Genomic DNA, 25,499 nt, shown 5'->3' on the forward strand with positions numbered 1-25,499 from the left:
GTGCTGCATCCCCACAGCCCTACACAAAGCTGACGTTATGGAACGGTACTGTACACAGCTTCACTGCTATACCATTTCAAAATGGCCAACACATTGGTTCTAAACATGGTGGCCATGCTGGAACTTTTAAACATCTGCACATATGTTACATTTTATTTAGTATGGGAAGCATATGCCGGGTCTGTTTAGATGGAAACATGTTTTCTTTTTCTAATTTTATTCTTTTAATTTATCATGCATATGTTGTTGAGTTTGTATGGAAGTGTATTGTGGTTATGTATGTGGATAAATGCAAGAATGAGTCAGTATTGATGCAGGAGTACTAAGATAAGAACCAGCGTCCATGCAGGATTGCTTGGTGAATTCCTAAACCTATCATTGACTAACTACGGAGGCACTTATACTTAAAACGCAATGCTTTTTGCACGTTTTGTCCATCAAAAGACCAGCTAATAAAATGTACAGATAACCTGCATTATTTACTTTTCTTTCCTTTCTTTAATGCTAATTTAAAAATCAATGTTTAAATAGTCATCGCAAGTAAAACCTTATTGCAAGGTGCAAATACAAAGTTATATTGATAACATCAGTTTTCCTTTACATGGGCATAATAACAGAGTGGTGAAAGAAATATACAAGTATCAGTCGGCAAATGTCTTCTTCCGAGATAAATACTAAGAGGGGGTTGGTTAAAGTGCTGCTTGCGGCCACAGTGATGTTCCCCCGCGTTTCCAATGAGAAGTCCCAAGCAGATGGAGGCAACAGTCCATCCTGGCCAATCACAACTGTTGGGGCGGTGCCACTCCTACACACAGCCAAAAACAATCAGAAGAGCTTTGTCCTGAACCAGGCATCAACAAGATCCTCCAGGCATTTATTTCACTGGCATGATCTGAAACGTCTCAAACGAAGAGTGCAGGCAAAGTCCAGGAAAATAATGGTAGCCATACAGGTGTGACTGAACATACACCAAATCGTGCTTATTCTGGCTCCAAAGACAACCCACTGGCCTTCAACCTCCAAGATGCTCCTGCTCTGCAGATCCAACAGTCATGTTTCCATGAAGTAACTTTGAAAGTGGCCGAGCGCTGCTCACTTAGGCCAGCCTATCAGTTGCTTGTTTTGCTGCCTTCCGTTTTTTTCCTTGCTTTTAACTTTTTTTTTTTTTACAAGTAAAAAGAAAACAAATGCAAAAATACAGATCACCACCGATGTTACAAAAAAGGAATTCATCTCCTTAACATTATCCGCAGTAAATACTGTTCCAATACTTTATTTCTTCAGCGGACACCAGCTAATTACTGCTGCAGCAAGCTCTCCGGGGCTGCTGCTCAGAGCCATGCAAAAGGAGACCACGATTTCTGGCTGCGTTCGCCGGGTTCTGCGTGTCCGTTTTGGGCATTTTCTGTGCTGCAAAAGAAGTGAAACAACAAAGTCAGCTCTATCTGCAAGTCTGGCTTGCAACAGTAAAACAACAAGCGTGGAACCTCAACAAATAAAGTAAGATTGACAAAATATAGATATGTTCACTACCAGCGACACAGAATGGGAAGAGGGAAATTCTGTACTACTAAATAAGTACTTATACTGGCCAGTAACTCCACACTTTGCATAAAATTCAATTGGTTACAGCCCATCAATGACATTTAACATGCTTCTATAATCTAAAAAGACTAGGATCCTCTACAGAAAAGAATTCAAATATAAATTAATCAACAGTGCTACATAAAATATAGAGCATTTCTTATACTACCAATGTTTTGGGTAAGGTCACCGGCTTCAGAAACGCATCTTTTTCTCAACATCTCTATGTTGTCTTGGATTTAAGTTTAAAAGAGCTAAAATACATTTTCGAGCCCACTGATTCTACTATTCGGATGCCGCAATGTGTTTTTTGACTTCTGACTAACTGGCAAACACACTTGCATCAGTAGGCAGATTAAATGACCCTTGTGATGCATACTAAAATAATTATTCTGTGATTTAGAGTTTTGCAGTTTGTGTTTGAGAGGGCGTGCTCAGTACTCTGTCTGGCAAACTGACGGTTCACCCATCTTACTTAGGGTCAGGCGAACGGTCAGCTTTCCCCATTGGCCCGATGCAAAAGAGGCCATCAGAAAAATGACTTTACACCACCTGCCCTACTTAGGGTGGATGGTGTGATTTCCTTTTTTGCAGTCCCTCACAGCCAGGTTAAATCTGGCAATGAAAAAAGACAAATCCTGGCCCCTCTCCCTCCCACCCCCCAACCAGGGAAAAAACCTTCATTGGTGTGTGGTCCTTAGTTTCGTATTTTTCAATACCATACTGCCACTTTTAACGTTTATTTTTTTGAAAAACAAAAAAATCTGAACAAAAATTGCGGATGGCCATAAAAACAAACAGACGTTGTCCACTAAATGTTTTGTACCTTGACAGGAACCTTTTATGACAGCGGTTCCTGTCAAGGTACAGAGATCACAGCTGGGCCAGCTCACGATTCACATATAAGCGTTCACATTTTATTTACGCACAGGGAAATTAAGTGATTTGCCCAAAATCACACAATGTTAAGCTAAGCAACTTGGCCGGGATTCAAACCGGGGTCCCAGGCTCCAAGGTCAGCAGCTCTAACAACTAGGCTACATAACCACCCTGACAGACAGGGCACCGTCGACCAAACTCTTGATTTAGCCCCAAGTTATTTACCTGTAACAAGGTTCTACTGTGTGGGTGCTCAAATGAACAAATAACCACACTTTGAATATTCAACAGCATCAGGAAACAAAATAATTCTGCCTTAATTAGCAAATTACCCTGCAAAAAAAGTGCATCATGGTCATAAGATCAGTACAGCACATTTCCTTCCTTTTCAGTGTGCACTGAAAGGCAAAACCGCATATTTCGAAGAAAGGCTGGCTAAAGAAGGTGTAGTAAGGAAGTACGGAGGCAAGGCAAGTTTCTTCGCTTTGTTTATTTCACCGTGGCTGAACCACCTCAGGGCAGAGCTCAGGTAGCATCTGACCTCCAACTGCCACTGCCAGCAACGCTCGACATGGAACCCTCACACAGTGAGATTCCGAACCGAGCTCAACATTCAGTGATAATTCCCCTTTAATAAACAAACATAACTTGTGGAGAACCCAGGGTAAAGGAAAGGGAAAAAACAAGGAAAAGAGACAAATGAAAATGAGAAAACAACACAGTAAACATCCCATAGAATAAACGCAAAAACCCTCAAGACACATTAGTCCCGAAAGCAGAGTGGAACATTCCTCACCCTTGAACTGCGTCTAATGCTCATCTTCTCCGTCTCAGTTGGTAACCTTCCACCATCCACACTGTGACCACCACAACCTTCAACATTTGTGGTCTTAACCAACCAACACGTGTTCCACCACTGGCCATTTTCAAGCTTCACCGAGTCACCATTAACTTTCACAACCTTGGTGGGTGGCCTAAATTTGGAACATCCCTTCTTCACATGTGCAGGTTTTTTCACAAAAACACCATCTCCTACCACCACCTTAATGTTTTAAAATGTTTTCCTTACATACAAATATTACTTTTGCTTCTCCTGTGTCATGCTCACACAACTCCGCACACTTGCATCTGTCCACTGTCCAAATTTAACCCATTTATTCATCCAACTGGGGCAAACCCTGGTGGTGGCTCTGCGACCACGCAACAACTCAAATGGTGACACACACTATGATTGCATAAGGAGTAGTGTGATAAAACCAAAGCATGGTTTTGACAGCATTGGCTACCATACAGTTGTTAACAACCGCCCACTGAATGCATTCCCCCAACACCCTGTTAATTCGTTCTGCTAAACCATTGGCTTGAGAGTGCTATATTGAGCTTTTCAGTTGTTTAATCCCACTGTTTGTAGAAACATTTCAGCTTCACTAGAAACAAATTGTGTCCCACTGTCTATCACAAGAGTTTCAGGAAAACCCTCCTTCAGGAACACACCTTTCAAAAACTCAACAGTTCTGGAAGTCCCTTCTCGCACAAACTTCACCTCCGGCCATTTTGTATAGTAGTCCATCATGATCAGCGCTAACCTTGAAGGAACGCCAAACGCATTGAAAGGACCAACTATGTCGAGCCCCAACTTCACCCATTGTGCGGACGGCAGCTCTATGGGAGATAGGGGTGGAGTGCATAATTTCGCAGATTTATCGCAGCTAGAGCAGACAACACACTCCTTGACATCATCATCAACCTCCCTAACCATAGAGGGCCACCAAAAGGACAGTCTGACTCTTTTCTTAGTCATGGTTGCTCCCAAATGTCCCTCATGGGCTCGTAGAATGATGCCAGTTCTCAAACTTTCAGGGGGAATCAACCCGTCAGCTCTCATTAACAAACCATCCTCAATGGATAAATCATCCGCCCCTTGAACATACATCTTGAATTCAAAACTTAGATTTCTCTCTCGGCCAACCAGTCTCCACATATCTCATGACTGTCAACATAGAAACATCACTGCTCACAGCTTGGAGCCACTCACTCTGAGATCGCACACAATTGCGGTAGGTCAACAGCTGCCACAATAAATTCTTCCTTGTCATCACACACATCAGTGTCATGTTCAACAGTCTCTGAAGAGCGTGACAGATAATCGGCAAAACCGTTCTTACTGTCATGGATGTACTCTGGCACAAAGTCAAACTGCAACAATTTAGAGGATAAGCATGCAATGCATGGAGTAAACACTTCAATGTTCTTCCCACTCAAAATGAAAGTCAGACAGTTGTGATCAGGTTGAAGGCAGAATTTCCAGCCCCATACATAGTTACGGAACTTTATTACAGACCACCAACAGGCTAGTAACTCCTTTTCAATGACAGAGTATTTTTTTTTCTGTCCCTGACTGCACTCTTGAGGCATAGACAATGGTTATCAGCTCCCACCTTTAGTTTGACTCAGAACAGCACCAACCCCAACATTGCTTTCATCAACAGTCAAAGTACACTGAAGTTCAGGATCATAATGTTTCAACACTTTGGGTGAAATTAGTTGTTGCTTTATCCAATCGAACACCTATTGACACTCAGCATTCCATTCAAACACAGCCCCTCTCATGAGCATCTACAAAAAAGGCCTCAACTTGCTGGCAAAGTCCTGTACTAACCGCAAATACAATTTGCATAGCCCTAAGATGGATTTGAGACCAGCGCTTGTCTGAGGGTGCTTTGGTCGGAGTAATGGAATCAACCAGACTTGATTTCAGGTTAACACCTTGGCTGGTAACCAAATGCCCCAAGTACTCAACTTGCTTGGTAAGGAAAACACACTTGTCTCTCCACAACAACGCACCATTGGACTGAAATCTAGACAAAACCTCCTGGAGAGTAGCATCATGGGTTGCCCTATCCTGAGCAAAAACTAAAACGTCATCCTGAAAAACAGACAATCCTTTGATTCCCTTGAGCATATTGTTCATTAAATGCTGAAAAAACGATGCTGCACGCGAGGCCAAACAGCATACAAACTTATTGGTAAGTTGCAAAGGAGAAACAAAAGCGGTGAGATGCCTAGACTCCGGAGCCAATTCAACCTGGTGGTAGGCTGAAGCTAGATCTAGCTTGGAATAAACTTTAGCATCCTTCAACCCTGCCAATAATTCGTTGATGTTGGGCAATGGGTGGGAATCCACCCAGATCTCCTTGTTCAAACAGTGGAGGTCAACGCAAACTTTTAACTCGCCATTCTGTTTGCGGGCAACAACCAAGGGAGATAGCCACATTGACGAGTCAATACGTTCAACGGTGCCCCTCTTGCACAGGGAATCGAGTTCCCTTTCCAAATCCGGTCTTATACTGAAAGTCTTGGGAAATTTAAAAGCTTGACTGATAAATTGCACATGGTTCACTGCTCCTTTTCAAGGAGATGCCGAACCTCTTTTAATAGTTGACTACTTGCTTTACTTGTAGAAGGGATGCTTCTAGGTATCCATCTGAAATCCACTCAATATACACCAGTTTGTAATTGTGGGCACCCATCTCAAAATCAAGAAAACTATTCTGCACTCAGGGCTATGAGGGGTTTCATGAGTGCAGTTGGTCAGTTTTCAGGCTTACACAGGATGTTGATCCTTGGCTTAGTTCAACATCTCCCTACTCTGAGGATCTGAATGGCTGCTGTTCACCTCAATGGCCAAGGGACAAATATTAGGGTTGACAATGGCTCCATTGCACACAAGATGCAGAGACCATTTTCTCATTTTGATCTAACCATTTTCCATGGGTAGAACAAAATCACTTACAATTAACTAAAAAAAAGGTAATCAGTTGCATTATTCATTTACAAGTAAATAAACCAATAGACAGAGACACTGATGTTTTAAGAGGGAAGAGCAACCCCAGAAACAGCAGGTTTCAATGTTTCTCAGCACTGTTGTGTGGTTAACTGATAAATCACTAACATTAAAATTGCTGGCTGTACAAACGATTCTTTACACTAAAGGTCTGTGTGGTGTGTGAGCTTGGCAGCAAGACAGAAATTAACGAGTGCACGGTTGCTAAACAGCGAGCGAAGGTAGAAATAACAATAAGCAGGAAGAAATTAGCCTGTGTATATACACGCCTCTCGGGTTGGCGGCAGCATGCCCGAGGCTGCACATTAAGTGCTAGCTGAAAAGATTCCATATTTGCACCGATTTAAGTCACTGCACCCATAAATATTAGAGAATAATTTGAAGTAGTAGTCCTGCATTAGGTTTTGATATCTTTAATTGGCCACAGTGGATGAAACCCTGAGTCTCTCTGCCTCCTAAAAAGGTCTCCTCTCGTTCCTTCAATGTGCTGGGTGTCATTTTATGACAATCGGAAGATTTTTCCACAGTGTGCATGCTTGGGAGAAGGACCATAACCCACACGTGGAGATCTTTTTCTGCTTTTATTCCCAATAGGAGGGGCACTGTACAAACCGCAACGGTATCCTTACGAGTTGTACTGTACTGTAGTGACTTATCTAGCACTTCATACCCGTTGCGGTGCACTGGAATATACTGTGGGGCGGGAAGCAGGGCCGGCTCTAGGGCGGTGTGATCGGTGCCACCGCACCGGGCTTTGACTTGGGGTGGGGGCGCCCTGTTTGCAAATATATTATGGCTTCCCTATTCCGTGCCTCCAGTATTTTTCAGACATCAATAAAAATGTCAGGATAACTACGGTGATTAATGCTCTTCCTGGAGAAGAAAGAGGAGTTTTCTCTAGTGGAAGTTCGACTCCTCCTAAGGTAGCTCAGCAGGTTAATATTCCTGCTGCTAAGAACGTGTGCAATGCAGATCACGAAGTGAATATAATGTCAATAGGTCAATGGGTTACTGCTTTTGTCAGAGAGATCTTTTTGATACTTGCAGTTTATAAGTTAAAATCCTAAAATGGAACAATGAGCTATTAACTGTCTTTCAAGAGGTGCACGCAAACTGCAAGGTGTATATTAGACCTACATGTTTTTTTGCCCTGTCTTTCCTTAACCTAATCTTGCAAAAAGGGTTCCGTTGGGTAGAAATGAATTATTATTATTAAAGAGAAACCCTAACAATTAGTGTTATGTTTTAAATTCTGAATTTGTGCTTTTCCAGACCAAGGACTCCTAAGCTATGCTACCTACCAGTATGGATGACATTTGACTCCTACATCTTGTAATCCTCTGTCTTATGTAACTTTTCCTATACACTGATTTACATGTGTGATTGTTTCTGTTAAATGTGTGTAAAGTGCTCTGACAATTCACACTGGTATGAGTGGCGCTATAAACCTAAATAAATGAGAGACTGGTGTTGGAGACTTGAGGAGCACTGTTAAAGGGTGGTTGTGAGGGAATCTGTGGCAGCGGTGGTCATTGGGGGGGTGGGGGGGCAACAAACATTTTTGCACAGGGTCCACCAGTGCTAAAGCCGGCCCTGGCGGGAGGCAGGCTACACTGTGGGGAGTATATGTTAAAAGGGATAAGTAGATTTGGAAAAAAGGATTGGAAATTCAAAGGATTTCGAGCCACAAAATGTTAGAAAGGCATTGTTGTCCCCAAAATGTCAAGTGTAACGGAAAAAGGGATTTTTTTAAAACAGAAAGGAACATTTTTGGGCAGCACCCAGTGCTCAGAGATTCTACTGAAAAGATCCAAAAGCACCCACCACCCCGAAATAATGGTCAGCGGAAGCCCTCGTAGGATACTGGTGCTGCTGGTTCCGTAAAAAAAAAAAAAAGCAGTGTCAATCTGAGAAAAAATAAATAACACGTGATCATCATTTGGCATTTGACCAATATTTTTTCAGTTGAGTTGGCTGCTTTTCTAATAAAAAAAATTAAGTAGGCCGTATAGGCAGGACATTTGTTTTATTTCAAACTAGCCAATTTTTGTATTAAACAAAAAAGGATTATATTTAGAATAATAGTGTAGTAGAATTTCACATATAGGCAGGCCTATTCACTGTTCGGGCCTTCAATGAACCTAACACAAGAGTGAAGCTTATTTGCCTGGAGATAATATAATATGGATTCTATTATATTTGTGACTGCTAGTCCATAGACAGGTGTGTAGGTGAAATCAAGACTAAGCAGTTAAAGGGTACCTTAACAGAATCCGAACAAGCTGGTTACAGTCAGTATACTTAATAAAGACAGTTTCTTTATTCTTTTGAGGAAGACGGATGTTGGCTTCCTTCTAAGTTTGCAAGATAGTGTAACCAGTGTCCACACACAGAGGGCCGATTCACAAAGGTAAACTTACATTTTTGTGAAATTCACTACTTTTTGGTATTCACAAAGGTAAACTTAGACCAAAAGTCTAACTATTCTAGTAGTAACTTACCTTTGTGAATACCAAAAAGTAGTAAAGTTAGACTTTTGGTCTAAATTTACCTTTGTGAATACCGAAAAGTAGTAAGCTTACACAAAAGTGTAAGTTTATCTTTGTGAATCAGGCCCCGAGTGAGTTATAGCTGAAGTACAGCAACATCACCGTTCACATAATACACGGTCTCAACGTCCTAAAGTCTCTGGTTTTGAAAGAAAGAAATGTTTTGTAGCCGTTCTTTTCACTGAACAAGTCATGTACGCCCAAAATGTAAGACTCAATGTTCTGGCTTGAACGCATGGATGTAAACTAACTTTGGGTTCCCAGAAATGTATTGTGTGAAGGCAGAGTCTGCAACATCAACTAGTGTTTAAGCTTTCAGTTGAAGCTAGCTATTAGTCACTGAACTTGAGATTCGCTTCTTTTTAACTTGAGGAAGAATGAATTAAACAATTTCCGATTCCTTCACATCAGTAAAGTATTGATTTGGTAGGAGATAAACTCTTCTTAAAGCCATTCAATTTTCTTCAGATTGGATCCAGATTTAGTCAGGAAAGATTCCTAAATTTCAGTGGTCAGCTTTTACCTGCCAAGGTAAGCACAGAATCCGGTCGGGATTGCCCTACTGGTAATGAAGAGCGGGGGGAAGGCTATGAGTGATGTTGTCTTTAAAACAAACACATGGGTTGGGAAAGTTGGGTGTGATACTGAAAGTCAAATAATAGATTGCATGTACAAAATGATTGTCGGACAATATCTTCAAGCTGTAAAGTCAATAAAAAGAGTTAAAAAAATAAAATAAATTATTGCCGTACCGGAAAAAGTGTGGCATCGTCATGGGCTTAACATTTTTTATGCATTGCCACAAAAAATGACCAGGAAAAGGATTTCTACAATACAAGAGACTTCAAATCACAAAATATGACCTAGTATTTGAGTGTAACCGCTTTAAAGGGGAACAGAGGAAACAAGTTTCTAGAAATAATGTTGGAGGAATGTCAACGTTTCTGGTTGCCTTAATCATCATGTTTTATAAACACTAAGTTGCCTGCGGAAGATATAATTTCATATGTAAAAGATGGTGCTTTTACTGTGTTATAAATATCGCCAAAAAGTTCTCCTTTTTGTGTCCACACTCCTCACCAAATTGTTCCTCTACTCACATGCCTTACCGTATGCTTAATTTCTGCATTTGGGGCTCAAGATGGAACAAGCATTTACAATGCAATGGTCTCGGCAATATTATAGGTAGAGCTATTGGTATTGCTCATTATTTTTTTCTTATTTTTTTATCCCTAAATAAATGGCATTGTCATTTCTATTGGCATTATACCTGTATGTCCAATACATTTTAGTTGACTGATGAATTAGATATCATCATAGAAGCAAGATAGCGCCAAGTGTCCAGTAATGACCAAAGGCTACCTCTGCATTTCCAGAACTGCTGAATGGAAACATACACAATAATCCTGATCAGTTTAACGCTTGTTGTAGCGGAGAGTGCTGGGAGGAGTCAATGATGTGAAACTAGTCAGATACTAGTAATGAAGAAATAAGTGTACAACAGGCCAACACTTACTTTGGTACAATGTTGTGCAGATGAACGGACTCCTATAAATGTTGTATTGTTGATTTAAGAATTGCTGCAAAGCAAATAAACCAAAGCCATTAAGTGGAGAAAGAATGTGAAAAGCCACTTGTATAATGTAATATGATCACAGGCATTCATAATCCCTGCTATTTTCGAATTGACACTGTCGTGTTTGATTATATATGCGTCTAGTTCTCAAGCAAAACGGGGGAGAAATGGGGGGGGGGGGAGGGAGACAATGATATTTTGCAAATGTCTTGTATAATAAACCGACATTCAGGACAAATATAGGCCATTTATGCAATATAGTGCACTCACAGGCATCGCGGTCACTGCCAATTATGTGTTAAAACTGGCAGGATTTAGTATATCGGCGTGTGGTTCATGTTATTTAACTCGTGCCTTGTAACATAAATATACGAAAATATAGACCAAAAATGTAAAGATTACAGCTTGATCACACGAGTTAAACCGAAAAATGTAAATGGAAAAATAAATCGAAATGTGATTAGTGATGATATGGGAGAATAATGCATCAGCAGTAATAGGTAAATCTGTTTGCGAAGCTGGCAGGTTGCCACGTACACCTATTAATAGCTAAAGAGGGTCAAATGGCGCGTACTTACTTTTCAGCCGATTTCGGGACACCGGATGTGGGGTTCCTACTTTTTGTGATTACGTTCGGAAACTGAAACCAGTGTGTGCCGTTGCGTTGTTTTAACCTGCAGCTGATGTGTCACGTGGTAAAGATTATCCTATCATCCGCGTCCTACATGTTTGCATGCACAACGATAAACAATATGCAAGTTTGATATCTAGTGCTACTATGTAAAGCAATCAGTGGTGACTCCACATTTCTAATTTGAAAAGTGGTATCGCTCCCTTCATAGGAAAGCATACATGTCGATATTTTTCGCCACCTCTTCTTTTGTGCTTGACGCCGTGGGTGCCTTGGGTGAGAGAGTGGGGGAAGGAAGGGGCTGAGCAGCGCCACGTCCCCTTACCGAAGAGAAGGATATTGACCTCAGCAGGAAGAACGGATATTGACTTCAGAAGAGACGCTGTGTCGATAGACCCTCGCCATTTCTCTGCTCACGGCCAGACGACAACAAAAAAATGGCGGATGGAAGCTCCGAAACTTTTTCGGATTCGGGGGCGTGTTCCTGCTGTTCTAAAAGGGCGTGGCTAAAAAGTGGAAAGAACAGCAAGGAACACGCCCCCGAATCTGAAAAAGACGGAGCCTATTTGGAGGGACGGCTCTCTCCTCCAATGGCGGGCCTCCGTTTAGGAAGCCAGCCAATGGAGGAGAGGCAAAAAGAGAGGCGGGCTAAGGAGCCACTCTAGGAAACATTAAATCTCGACTTCCGGTTCTGCCTTCGGCAGACCGGTAGTCCTCGACCTAAAAACTAACAGAGGCAGTGCCAGTCATATCTATAGGCCTGATCTTCGAGGAAAGTTAACAGGGCAGTAAATAAGTATGGTGGTGTGGTCTGGGGGATGGTGAAGGGAATGATGTTAACTGAAAATGTTGGTGACATTAGTGTTGGAGGTGTTGTAAACTTGCACAGAGGGTGCCAAAGGGGCTGGCATTCTCAACGGAATAGGAACTGCAAAGCCTCTTACTACTGGTTGAAAATAAAATAAAGTGTTGCTCATGTCATGTAACACCACTAATTTAGTTGACATATCATTCTCCTTCTTTAGTGAGATTTCAGTAGAAATGTCAACCTGCTATGCATGGAAGTAATACCCTGAGCTACTTCCTCATGTAAGGAAAGGTAAAGTGGTGAGAAAGAATTCTCCAAATGCAACCCCATTTTGATCATGGCCTGTTGATCCTGGAACTGAAATATTTTCAAAAGGAAGTGTTGTGTGCAACATAATCCAGATATTGGCAGTAGATTCAATCTTTGTGTTGATCATCTTGGTATGCAATATGGTGCTCACACCTTCTGCAGCTTTCCGGAATGTTTTGCTCACGAGTACCTTCAGAAATGGTGCAACAGAAGGTTCTATAGTGGCCACTGACCATTACCAGCACTAGAGCTCCAGCGATGCACAGCAGCCTAGAGAAAATATATATGGTTTCTCTAGATTCATCACTCCAGGTCGTGCAGGGTGACCCACCACAACCAGTAACGCTATATTTAGTAGTTCCTTTTTCATCTCAAGGAGAGCACTTTTTCTCCACAGCACCATTTGGCAAAAGTCAACTAACAGATAAACTTTATTCTAAGAATACGCTAAAGCTTTCTGTTGAATCTAACTCTCCAGCACCAAAATCTCACCTGCAGTGGAAATGTGGAAAAACTTTGCAATCTGTATGACCAGGTAGTGAAAGGCTGCCATTTTAGGATACGGTATGTTAGTCACCTGAACCAACATAACAGAAGCCGTCTATTAAAGAACATGTGAACAAGACCGACACTCCCCACTTGTACTGAGCTCTACCAGAAGTAAACTTCACTCTAGCTATCATACTCCAAGAAAATAAACAGTACAGAGTGACTGAAGGCTTAGGGGAGATAAATATCAACATCCCTGGATTTGCTTTGGTGACCTGTTCTTTAGGAGTAACTAAGTATTGAAATATTCTAAGTTATGCACAACTGTGAGCAAACATTAGCAAAACAATTGTTTATTTATTTTCTCTAGCCATGGTACTCGTGAACCAACATTGTATGCATTATCTTGATGTAATATTTAAGCAAGGACTTGCCTTACTGCACATTTTTTTGCCAGGAACCCACGGTCACTGAGGGATTCACCCCCGTACAGCCAGTTCCCTTAGACTGGGACATAACTACAAATATAAAAATTACTTTTAGAAAGAGGCAGTTATTCTAACCCTTAAACTATTGAACATGTCTAACCAAAGTGCCTGATTAGTAGACACTGTTACCCCCCCCCCCCACCCGCCCCCTTCTCTGGTGAAAAACAAGTCCGTGTTTCCACTTTTTCATTGAGCTTTTATTTTATTTTCAAAAGTATCAGAAAAACAATGGCATACCTTAGCAGCCGAGGACCTGGTAAGTGAGCCTCCTATTTTTGCGTTTAAATGTGGAAGGAATTTTAAGGATCATCTCGTTCGTGCAGACATCCCATCTCCCAGGACTGCACAAATCCTCGCCGAACAATGTGGCCTTCCACCAGTGAAAGGACACCATAAATGCGGGCAATGTAGTGTCTGTCTATTTTGTATCGAGACAAAAGAATTCAGTCATTTATGAATTTCTACCCCCCTCAAATCCTTCTCCTAGTGTAATGCTTCCAGTGCAATATACAGCATTTTCTGCCTATGCAACAGGCTATAAATTGGCCAAACCACCCAAAAAAGATAAATTCACATATGTCAGCATAGAAGCTGCATTAGATGCAAGGTCCTCACTACTCCACTGGTATTGCAGAACATTCTGAAGATCCCATCAGATAGTGAGTAATCAGCATAATTTCCAACTTTGTTTGATTATTCGGCTGGACACCGTGCACACTGTCTTAAACTTCAAAGGAAATTGGACATCTCTAATTTAAAGTAACCAACTTGTCCTTTCACTTACTTACTTATACCTACTTCCCTTCTTGGGGTATAGTCCATCAACCAGGACTCTCAAGCCAATTCTGTCCTGGGCTTTTCTTTCAATCTGACTCCAGGTGTAACCTATCACCTTGCAGTCCGCCTCAAGGACATGAAGCCAGGTGTTTTTGCAGGCTGGCGTAGGGTATCCAGCCCCAGTGCCTTTTCCTGATTACTACATGAGCAGGGAAATGTAAAGTCTGCTGCCATAGGTTGTTGTTGCTGATGGTGTTTGGCCAGCGGAATTGGATGATTTTACCTCAGACAGATGTTGATGAAGGTCTGGATTTTGTTGGTGAAGGTCACGTGTCCTTTCAACAAGACCATATGTTTTTTTTTTTATTGAAAGCCTTTTTTTACCCTTTTTCTATGCATATAAATATATGTTTTTAGGTCGAGACTGAACGAGCGCGCATGCGCTGCTCTGCGAGGCTTCATGTAATCACTCGAAACACATTTGGTTGGCTGTTGCCTGTGTCAATTTGAAATAGGAGGCTGCAAATGGTTAAAGGTGGGCGCATGTCCCACCTCTTTTGCAAATGTTCACTCCCACAGCGTTTTGCTCTCGGGAGCGAGCAGCGGCGCGTATGGTGGCAGCTGCATTCCTCCTGGGTCACGTGCTTTCGCTTGTTTAAATTTACTACAGGCACTTCTGTGGGTGCGTGTGCAGCTGCGTAGCTTTTATGAGCACGGCGCCCGCTTTACGGCCACCACACTTTGTTTCATGAAGCTCAGCGGGCGCCGTGTTGGTAAAAGAATGCAGGCTGCTGCTACTACTACAACGACCATCTAAATATTTCCTTTAATCTAAACAGGTCTGCCGTGATGCGATTCTTCTGTTTTCAGGTTTGTGTGAGCTGTGAAGAAAGTAACTCAGGCTACAAGCAGTTTCTTAACTCTTCCATGTAAGCAGGCACAGAGCACAGCCTATGATCAGAGGGCTCTGCCCCCTTCCCCCCCCATTGCCTGTTATTTATAGTGCTTTGGTGCCTTTCACCATTATTTAATATCTCGTGCCATGCCGTCCCTTCTCTATCCCGCCTGTCTCTGAAAACCTTTGCTTTTTTTATACTCTTCCCCATCCCCTTTCTTTACCAAATCACTTTCTCCCTTTCTTTGCTCTTCCCCCTCACCTTGACACCCCTTAAATTTCACCCCACATTTCCCACTGCGCTCCTTTTCTCCCTCCCTCACGCCTCCCCAAGGCGCCCTGGATATAACCAATTTCAGGGATGATCTCCAGCCCCTCGAGCTACAGGTAGAGGAGGCTGAGGGCCCGAGCAGCCTCTGTTCCCCCAGTCAGTAGTGTTAGTAACATCACCATTCCCATCTTCAATTTCAAGCGTATCCCTTTCTTTAAGGAGGTAATTCCAAGGCTGGCGTTGGCACTAGTCAACTGCTAAAATTAGGTGCTTGTTTCCCATTTAGAACAACATTTTCAAAATATTACTTCTAGAAGCATCATATTCTACAAAACTAATAACACGCCCCAAAGGCGAGACCTAATGGCTTTGCCAATGCTTGTTTTAAATGTAAACACAATTTAGTTGCTGTAACACATACTCACAATGCACTTACCCTATCCTTGCATTTGTATTACTCTCTGTGAGAGGCTGGCTCAGTATATGATGTACACTTATGTAAGTAGACACCTTGCACTGATCCAGACAACCCTTATGGTGATTTTAGTGATCTTAGACAACCGTAGAAAGCTTTCTTAGTTGTAGCTGTGGAGGGCCTCTTTCAGGCTTAGTTCAGAAGGAATGTAAAGCAGCTTGTTTTACCATAACATAATCTTATAGATATAGAGTAAGTGAAAAAGAACCACACAGTGTATTTATAAAAAATATGTATTTATTAGAAGAAACTCACTAACACATACAGATATCTTCTAGCTGGACATATACAGAATAGACACAATACTTTGCAATATAAACAGGTAAGTAGCACAGAATACACAGTGGTCCCCAGGGGGTGACCGAACCATATACTAAAATAGTGGTAAGCGAACCACGACTCGAGCAAAGACAATAGTCAGAGGATGTTGAAGTGCCGGGGACCCAAGGAACCACCCAAGGTGATTATCTAGGAGTCCCACGGAGGTCGTATGCATTGTAGGAACACAACCACGTTCTCCGTACAAATCAATGTGTAAGTCGCGATTGCAATTTTAAAGAAAAAGGACCCTTTCCAATGAACCCTGAAGAAATTCCGTGTTAGACAAGAGGTTGAAGAGCCACCCCACCCGTGGATACCTTGGGAACCAGGATACCTGCACCGGGGAAGCCGGGTGCATAAGTGTGAAGTGCCGACGGAAACCGTCAAACTCAATGGTAGACTTCAGAAAGATGCCGCTGCTGGAGAAGGTGAAAGTGTCTGGTGGAACCCAAAGGTGGATTCAAGATGTGAAGAACCTGCAAGCAGAGTGGACATAGTCTATGCCACTCAGGAGTGACCAGCAGTAACAGAAGAAAAATGCCCACCCATGTCGGGTTTTGCAGGAGAGCTGACGGTGACATTGGAACTGCAGCTGTGTGGACCAGGCGATGCTATGGAAGACCAGGAGCCATACACGAACTGTCCCACGTCAGATGTCGATAGGTGAGGGGTCAGTGTCTGGCGGGAGCACCAAGAAGCCTTGGCAACTGCAACCAACGAGAAAGTTGAAGAATGTGCAATGTCGAGACCAGCAAGGTCCAAGAGACTCACCAGAAGCAGGGGTGTCAGGGAAGACCCCGAGCAATCAGGGGAGCCCAATTGAAAGGTGACTCTCAAGAGGACCTACAGGCCGGAGGCACTGGAATTGCAGAGCAACTCTAGCAGCTCACCAAAGTTGCAGGCCCACGGTGCAAGTGATGCCGTGAGGACGAAGATCTTGGTCACTGGAGATGCTGCAGCTTGGGGCTACTTGGAGCCCGAAGATCTTGGTGGAAGGAAGCCAACAAGCCTTTGCAACTGCAAGTCGACGCAGTGCACAGGGGTTTGGTTCCTGCGGCTCAGAGGAGGGATACTGGCCTTCAACTTGGTGAGTGGATAGGGCAGGCCTCGAGGGATCTGAAGAACCACCACCTGTGTTGCTGAGCCTTTCGGAGTCCGTGGGAGCCTAGGATCAGCAGACCGGTCAGCAGAGTTGCAGTGCCTGCAGATGCAGGGAAGCGACTGCTTCACGTCAAGGGAGATTCCTTAAGTTGTCTTGGATGCCCACAGGCCTTGGAAGGTATCCTGTATGGAGCACAGGCACGGACGTTGCAGCAGATGAGCAGGGCTAAGAGATCAGGAGCAGCAGGAGTCTTCCTGGTTGCAGCCTTGATGCCCAGAGTGAAATCCAGCGACGTCCATAGTGCCCAGATGGTCAAAGTTGAAGTAGTGTCTGAATTGAATCGGGTCCCATGACAAATCTTGGGACCCACCCTCAGGTAAGTCCGTAAGTACCCTAAGAATTAGATTCTGTGAATATATGAAATCTCTGACACTTTGGATGAAAAAGAATTGTCTAAAACCGAACGGGGATAAGACTGAGATTATCCTGTCTGGCAAGGTAAATTAGATTTGGTTGGATGACTGGTGGCTGCAGAAACCTGGAGTTGATTCTACTTCCAAAAAAGTGTCAAGAAATCTGTGCATCCTCAGATAATATGCTCAGTGTGTAAGTTCAGATTTCAGCGGTTTATGGGTCTTGCTATGGGATCCTACGCATTCTCATGAAGATATTTAGGTAGATTTATCTTCAGTGTAGGAAGATCATTTTGCAGGCCTTATAACTAGCCGCTTAGATTATAGTAATGTCCTGTACATAGGCATTAATGACTGACTTCCGTCTCATTTACAAATCAGTAAGAACGTGGCAACTAGATTGGTCTGTTGTTGTTCTCTGAGAATGGCTTCTGGGCCTCTGTTAAACTTTCTTCACTGACTGCCTATCCGAAAGGGGACTGCCTTCAAGTTACTTAGTCATGTGTATAGAGCACTATACGTCGGTGGCCCTCACTATCCTCACAGTGGAGTTAGTTTTATCATTCTAGCAGGATTCTTAGATCCTCAGACCTGGCCCTGGGAACTCCTCGCACTGAGTTAGGAGTGGAGGACGCTGCTTCTCCTACTTGGCTTCTGGCATTCGAACAAACATCTGCTGACCATATGTTCCGGCCAGAAATTAAAAAAAAAAAAACTTTTTAAGACATGGCTCTTTCAGCTGCTGCTTTTGATAGGTTATTTATAGGTATGGGAAATTTGTTGAGGTGCTTCAGTGCTGGGATACTCCTTTGAGCGTGACACTGGCACTATACAAGAAACCCTTAACATAACATGAGAAAATATTGTTTTAAACATACAGAAAAAGCACAATAATTTATACCCATAGTTTTAGCTGCAGTAAAACTAGTGACCAAGTTATTTTCAAGTGTAACTTTCTCCTCACACTTTAAAGCCCTCCTTCTTCATTGCTTCACATACGTTACCCCCGCTGGCTCTTCAATTGCTGAACCAATAATGGAAAACAATTCCTAGTGCTAAACACAACAGTGACTTACCTATGGCTAAAAATAACTCATTCACATTCATGGCCGTCTTGGCTGAAGTCTCCATAAAGAGGAGACCGGTGTCTTCCGCATAGGTCTGTGCATCCTGCAATAAGAGTCACTTAGTTTAGTATGAATTCTTCTGGCACTGGCTATTGCAAAAGAGACAAAAGCAGGTCAGCATGGTGACGCATGACACAAGAAGGCTACATGGGATCACCATTGATCAGCTTCCTAAATATTGAGACTATTGGACAAGAACATACCAGGCAAAAACGGGGATAAGACCTTCATAAAGCAAAGGTACCTCCAGCTCTGATGTCCTCAGTTAAGAATTGCAGATAGAAATCAGGAAATTATTGCAGAAATAATTAAATGCCTAAGTAAATTACAAGGTACAGCAAACTAGAGTGACATACGCTGTATATGGTACAATTGCGACACATGCTAGGTTTGACTAAGGACAGACAACACTACACTTATTTCTGATTTTCCTGATGTCGCCCCTGGTTTTGAGAGCTCTAAAAAGGGGTTGTATTTTGATTCACTACCTCATGTAATCCAAATAGATCCAGCACCTATGGTCATCCAAACAGCTGCCGAAGCACAATTGTGTGCTGACTGAAGGATCAAAGGGGGATTTAATTTTCTATGTGAACCACATAGACCAACTCACTCAAGATAGTTCCTGCAGGTAACATTTCCAGTACCACTGTTTGCTGAAAACATGCAACTGGATGAAACATCCTACAATTAAACAGCTTCCTGTTATGTCCTCCTGAGGACCCTTATAGGTCTGTACTGAAATTCCTCGGAAGTCCTGCTTCAGTACAAGGGAGTAAAACATTGTAGAAAGGCACAGTTAAACTGCATTGAACTTAAGACCCGCAGGCCGACTGGGCTATAAAAATAACTCCATTCTGGATCGACTTCAGGTCAAGAAAGTGCACATGTCTAACTCCATCAGCCCTCTTCTAAGGTGAGGGGCAGATTTTGGGACATGGGGCAAAGATGTTTCAGTGGGTGAGTATGAAATGTCAATATGACTTTGATTTTTAATACTAATGTCTCTTTTGCAGCCTTCCAAAACACCACATACATATCTTTTTCATTTATCGCATTATTTCCATTGCATACAGGCTAATGGTATTTTAGAAATGTTACAGATTTATACTTCCATGTACTCAACATAATCTTATAGATATAGAGTAAGTGAAAAAGAACCACACAGTGTATTTATAAAAAATATGTATTTATTAGAAGAAACTCACTAACACATACAGATATCTTCTAGCTGGACATATACAGAATAGACACAATACTTTGCAATATAAACAGGTAAGTAGCACAGAATACACAGTGGTCCCCAGGGGGTGACCGAACCATATACTAAAATAGTGGTAAGCGAACCACGACTCGAGCAAAGACAATAGTCAGAGGATGTTGAAGTGCCGGGGACCCAAGGAACCACCCAAGGTGATTATCTAGGAGTCCCACGGAGGTCGTATGCATTGTAGGAACACAACCACGTTCTCCGTACAAATCAATGTGTAAGTCGCGATTGCAATTTTAAAGAAAAAGGACCCTTTCCAATGAACCCTGAAGAAATTCCGTGTTAGACAAGAGGTTGAAGAGCCACCCCACCCGTGGATACCTTGGGAACCAGGATACCTGCACCGGGGAAGCCGGGTGCATAAGTGTGAAGTGCCGACGGAAACCGTCAAACTCAATGGTAGACTTCAGATCAGAGTGGCCTTAACTACGCCATTTAGGATCTTGGAAGAGTTAATGTACAATTACAGGAAAGTATGTATGTAGGTATATGGTATTTCTATAGCACAAATCATTTCAAAAGCAGTGGAGCAGCAGCGGGAAAGTCTTCAACTTTTATCAGGCAGGCATTCGATGAAGGCGAGGGGCAGAAGTGTCTACTGGCAGCGATGGATGATGGCAGTCGTGGCTGTGCTTCGGCCTTGGCTCATTTTCGCCTACATGTGATATCCTCCAATGGCTGCAGGATTCAGATATTATGGGAGCGGCCCTATGGAGGATTAAATGCTACCTGAGTGTCTGCCCCCAACTGATTGCCATCCGTTGGTTTTCATTAAAATAACTGTCCATCATCAAATAGGTTTTCACAGATCCTTTAACTCTCCAATTATTTTAATGTTTACATGAACCCTCTGGACAATCTCATGCTAACGCAAGACTTTACATTCTGTAAATATGGTCTTGGTACCCAGATTAGTATGAGACTGGATGACCATATGGGTACAACATCACCTCAAAAACTGCCTGCTCAAGGTAAAGCTCAGGATGGAAAGTAATGCCACTGAACTGCAAAACAGAGATTCATTTGTTAGACAAAGTCCGCTGGTCTTCAGCATTTTTGCCTGTACACTTTTGAGTGTTCTTTTTAGTGGAATCTTGTTATTTTGTATGATTTTTTCTGTATCTATCTACCCCTTCTCTTGAGATCGTGTGAATGAAGGAACATTTTCCTGTTTACCATCTTTAAGTTGTATGCAAGAACTTTCCAGCATTTATTTGTAAAGGAAAACTGCAGGCTGTGACAAACGTCACTGGCTCCCAAATACGCAATGAATACGCTTCAGCGTACTGAAAGTACTATATATCTAGTGCTAATACAATCTTGAATTGAAAGCACGTGTAGAAGTGCATCAAGTTTATGATCTCCTGTATCAAGGGTGGAGCGGTGTACAGCACCTATTTTCGGTATACTCTGGACAAGCTTCAGAGTTATTCTCCAGACTGCCCCTTGTATTCCACTAATGCACACTCTTAGGGCTGGCTTTTGAGACAACTTTAGCGGTCTTGGCACAATACTGTTTTTACCCCCCAAAAAATCATACCCACTATACATACATAGAGGGGCTTTTGGTCTACTGGCTTTATCAAGTGTCTGTTAAATGATCACTTGCATTTTGTCTCGGACCTCCACAGCATATAACACGGGGCAACGGCTGAGCCTATTTCACGCACAAACAGTGTTCACCTTGAGTGATTGCACAAGGCCGATGCACACTGTTCAAATCCGCGTAAAACTTGTTATTTTCTCTTCAGTTGCAAGGTAGCTCAAAGTGTGTTTTTTAATTTAATTATTTTATATTCATTGTAAATACTGTTATTTACCCACACTACTTTTAAAAGTTTTAACAATAAAGGTGGACGTAGTTTGAGTTCTTGAATAGGTGGCGATTTATGCTGATCTCCTTCACAAATAAAAAAACATAACAATAAATGCATGGCATAACTGAAAGGTTTGTTGTTTAAATACATTTCTAGTAAAACAGTGCACATCTCAATGTTTTTTAAATGTAAAATATTTATTGTAAGCATAAGGCAGCCAAGTTTAGGTGAAGGCATATTTTCTTTTTCCTTTTTATTTTTGTGACAAATCCCACCAACAAAAAACGTAATAACCATCTGTCCCAGCTTGCCTAAGCCAAACCTATTGGCTTTCCTAATACTTGTTTTCGATGGTTAGAGGTCACTGGCTGAATCTTGGAGGGAGAGGTTTTTCAGTTTGTGCTCTCTTTACAAAAGAAAAAGTTACATACCTTCAGTAACGCTCTTTCTGGTGGAAACTATGTCTATGTGTAGATTGCTCACCTTTTGAGTATCTCACGCTGGTCAGGGCGACCAGATTCACCCTGGCGCCACATGATGCACCATAGCGACAAAAATGCATACCTGTCAGTGTGATGACGTCAGTTACTATTCATTCTTTTTAACGCGCCTTAGAGGTAACCGGATGACACTAACGTTCATGAAGTAGGTGCAATGTTCTGTAGTATGTTTTAGGCGCATCAAGCGAACATGTAGTATAACCAGCCATGCAACAGGAAGGTGGGTAAGTCGGTGAAGAATCTCCAGGCAGATCTAGTATCCACTAGAAAGAGCATTACTGAAGGCAAGTATCTTTTTCTTTGATGTATACTTCTACCTGAATAGATTCCCCAAGCAGTTCCCTCCCCCACATATGGTTACATGATCAGTTATACCAAGAAATCTGAGCAAAAAAAAGTGTCCTCTCGTCATTTCAGAGCCCAATAATAATTGTTTGCAAAGGTGTGGAGGGACGTCCAGGTTGCTGCTTTCCATATGTCTGCAACTGGCACACCTCTCGTCAGCACAGAAGTGGAGGACTTGGCTCTGGTGGAGTGGGCACGAACATCTTCTGGTGACTCCTTTGTGTGCCATTGCAGCTCTTGGTGCACATAATTATCCATCTTGACAATGTCCTCTTATGCACTTATTCCTTGCCTGTCATCTTTCCAAAGTATCGGACGAAGAGCTGGTCATCTACTCTGAATTCACAGGTCCTGTCCATGTAGGAGCTGACCATTCTCTTTGGGTCAAGACGGTGACATGTTTCTTTCTCCTTCGTTGGATGTGGAGGGAGAGAGAATGCTGTATTGGTAATGGGCTGGGCTAAGTGGAAAGAGGTAACCTCATTTTGGTAGGAAGACAATCGTGGCTCCCAGTACCAGCTCGTCTGCGAAGAATGAGATGAATGGAGATTCCACAGATCCGGCTTGTACTTCACTAAGATTCTGGCTAATTTAATAGCTATAAGAAAGACCTTCTTTAACAGTTAATTGCCTTAAAGGAAGGACAACTATGCAACAGTGCAAACAGGGAACACGTGTGAGAATAAGGTTGCGGTCAGATTGGGTCAACAAATGGAGTAGGGGGAAACCTTTAGAGAGCCTGTTTAAACATTTGAGAACTGAGTGACTTAGAGAGGTACGGCTGATCAGGCAAAAATAAAAAGACTGACAAAACTGATATATAACCTTTAATAGTGGCTCACAGCTCAGCTGTCAGGCCAGCAAAACGGCAACATGTAAAAATGTCAGATGAACAGACCTGAAGAGGTTCTATGGAGTTAACAGAACACCATGTGACAAATTTGCTCCATCTGCCTGATGAGTCTGATTAGGTAGATTGTCTTTGTGAACATAACATAACATCCACCACCTCAGGAGGCAGGGAAAATTAACTCAGGTTGCCCCATGCATGCAAATGAAGGCATTAGAGGCATGGTTAAAACCTGCCCCTGAGACTGTGAGAGGAGATCTAACCTTGGAGGCAGAAGGAGTGGAGGGCACAGGGATATGTGAATATCCATCTGCATACCACCCCCTTCATGGCTAGTCCAGGGCAATTAGGATTACTTGGGCCCAGTGGGAGACAAATTTCCCTCAAAATGCAAAACATCAAGGGTATAGTAGGAAATGCATAGAGAAGCAAAAAATTCCATCCTAAGCTAAATGAGTCTCCCAATGTTCCCTTCATTTGATACTAGAAGGCACAGAATTTTGGACAGTGAGCATTCCTGTGAATGACAAAGAGGTCTAACTGAAGAGTCCACCGCAGCTGAAAACTGTTGTGGACTACCTCTGGATGAAGTCACCATTCATGGTTGACAAGATGACACCAGCTGAGAATGTCTATTCATTTTCTACCAAGCAGATCTGATAGACTGGAGCTCAGGACCAGAGCCGAAGAGCTTCTCGGGAGAGAATACGCAACTCCACTCCAAGTGTGGTGATGGACCATATCGCGGACATGTTGTGTGTTAAGATCCAGCCTGACTGACCATGAATGAAAGAAAAGAAGCCCTGGAGTGGCAAACGTATTGCCCACAATTCTAATAGACTGATGTGCCTCATTCTGGAAACCAGTGGCCTCTGATCTCCAGTTCCTCCAGATGGTAAATCACCCTAGCATGGAGGTATCCGTGATCAGTGTTTTTAGGTTTTTAGTGGAGGGAGAGGATGAAACAGCCTTCCTTGTGTGAGTTTGCTGTCCACACTTTAGCAATGTAGATTGTTGCACCCGGCCTCGTGGCGTGGTCCCGAACCCTCCTACCCGACCCGACGGGGGCAGCCCCAACCCTTCGGGGTCCCCCCGGATTGTACCCCGCTACCCGCACCAGCCTTCGCGACGCGGCCCGCCCCGGCCTCCGTCCCAGCGAAGCCCCGACATCAAGGCGCCAAGATCCGACCACTCCACAGATCCCGGAGGAGGAGAGTTTCGATGGGGCCTCCAGCCGTCACCCGACGCCTGGCTCGGATCGCCCTCCGGCCTCCCTAGGCGCTGGCTTCCCCCCCCCCCCCCCCGCTGGGTGTCTGGACTCTCTCATCCCGGCCCCTCCGACTCCCCCAGGCGCGAGGGTCCGGACAACAAAGGGCTCCAGCCCTATATCTGTGGGCAAGCCCAAAACCAGGACGGCAGTTGTATCCTGGAGTCGAGAGCCCTGCTGATCGAATCGCGGCTGACACTACGGAGAGAGACTCATTGCCTGGAACTTGGAACTCGAGCCCTGCTGACTACGTCGCGGCTCCCCCTTTCTGAGAAGAAGACCCTCACGAAACATTGGAGCCCTGCTGACCTCGTCGCGGCTAGACCTCGCGGAAGTAACGATCGGAGCCCTGCTGACCTCGTCGCGGCTCGACCTCGCAGAAGTAACCATCGGAGCCCTGCTGACCTCGTCGCGGCTCGACCTCACCGAGGCAACCCTCCGAGCCCTGCGAACGACGTCCCGGCTCCCGGAAACCCCCCCAGCTCGAGGATTGAGAGCTGGGCGCAGGGTGTTCCCGTACCAGGCTGGTACTGAGACTGTCCCGCTACCCCGTCCCTGAAAGACCCTGAGACTCTTTGGGATCCTTCGATCCGCCTGTAAATATTGCCACCGAAACCTGCCTTTTAATACCGATAAAGACTTGTGAGAATTGATACCCTTGTTGTGTCCCTCTGTAGTGGTGGGGTTGCTTGGCTGGTACGATCATAGGAGAAGGACCTCGCCCAGGAGGCTTCTCAGCGGCGCTCGGCTACTTTCCTACGGAACGGTGGCTCTCGGGGCGGCCAGTCCGACACCATCTGACTCCCCGGAGAGCGCCCTTCTAACATAGATCTACAGCTGTTGGAGCTTTTGATACAGCTTCGGGGATCTCCCGTGAGTTGGACCCACTGCCTCTGGAGGCACCACAGAGGG

At 43.5% G+C, this 25,499-nt stretch overlaps 1 protein-coding gene across 3 annotated transcripts in view; it reads right to left on the reverse strand.

The window, feature by feature from the left end:
* Nucleotides 1–475: 475 nt before the first annotated feature.
* LOC146857927 (ras-related protein Rab-5B-like) overlaps nucleotides 476–25,499 on the reverse strand; it is a 210,768-nt gene continuing 185,744 nt past the window's right edge. For 2 of the 3 annotated variants that reach the window (XM_085648660.1, XM_085648662.1), the window contains exons 5-6: nucleotides 18,488–18,581; nucleotides 476–1,410 (exon numbers count right to left, since the gene is read on the reverse strand). In XM_085648660.1, coding sequence (XP_085504786.1) covers nucleotides 1,295–1,410; nucleotides 18,488–18,581 — 210 coding nt within the window. In that variant the 3' untranslated portion in view covers nucleotides 476–1,294. The remainder of the gene's footprint in view (nucleotides 1,411–18,487; nucleotides 18,582–25,499) is intronic. The other variant, XM_085648661.1, reaches the window with a different exon arrangement.

Source organism: Triturus cristatus, chromosome 3_2 (assembly GCF_964204655.1).
Source record: "Triturus cristatus chromosome 3_2, aTriCri1.1, whole genome shotgun sequence".
NCBI classification, from domain to species: Eukaryota; Metazoa; Chordata; class Amphibia; order Caudata; family Salamandridae; genus Triturus; species Triturus cristatus.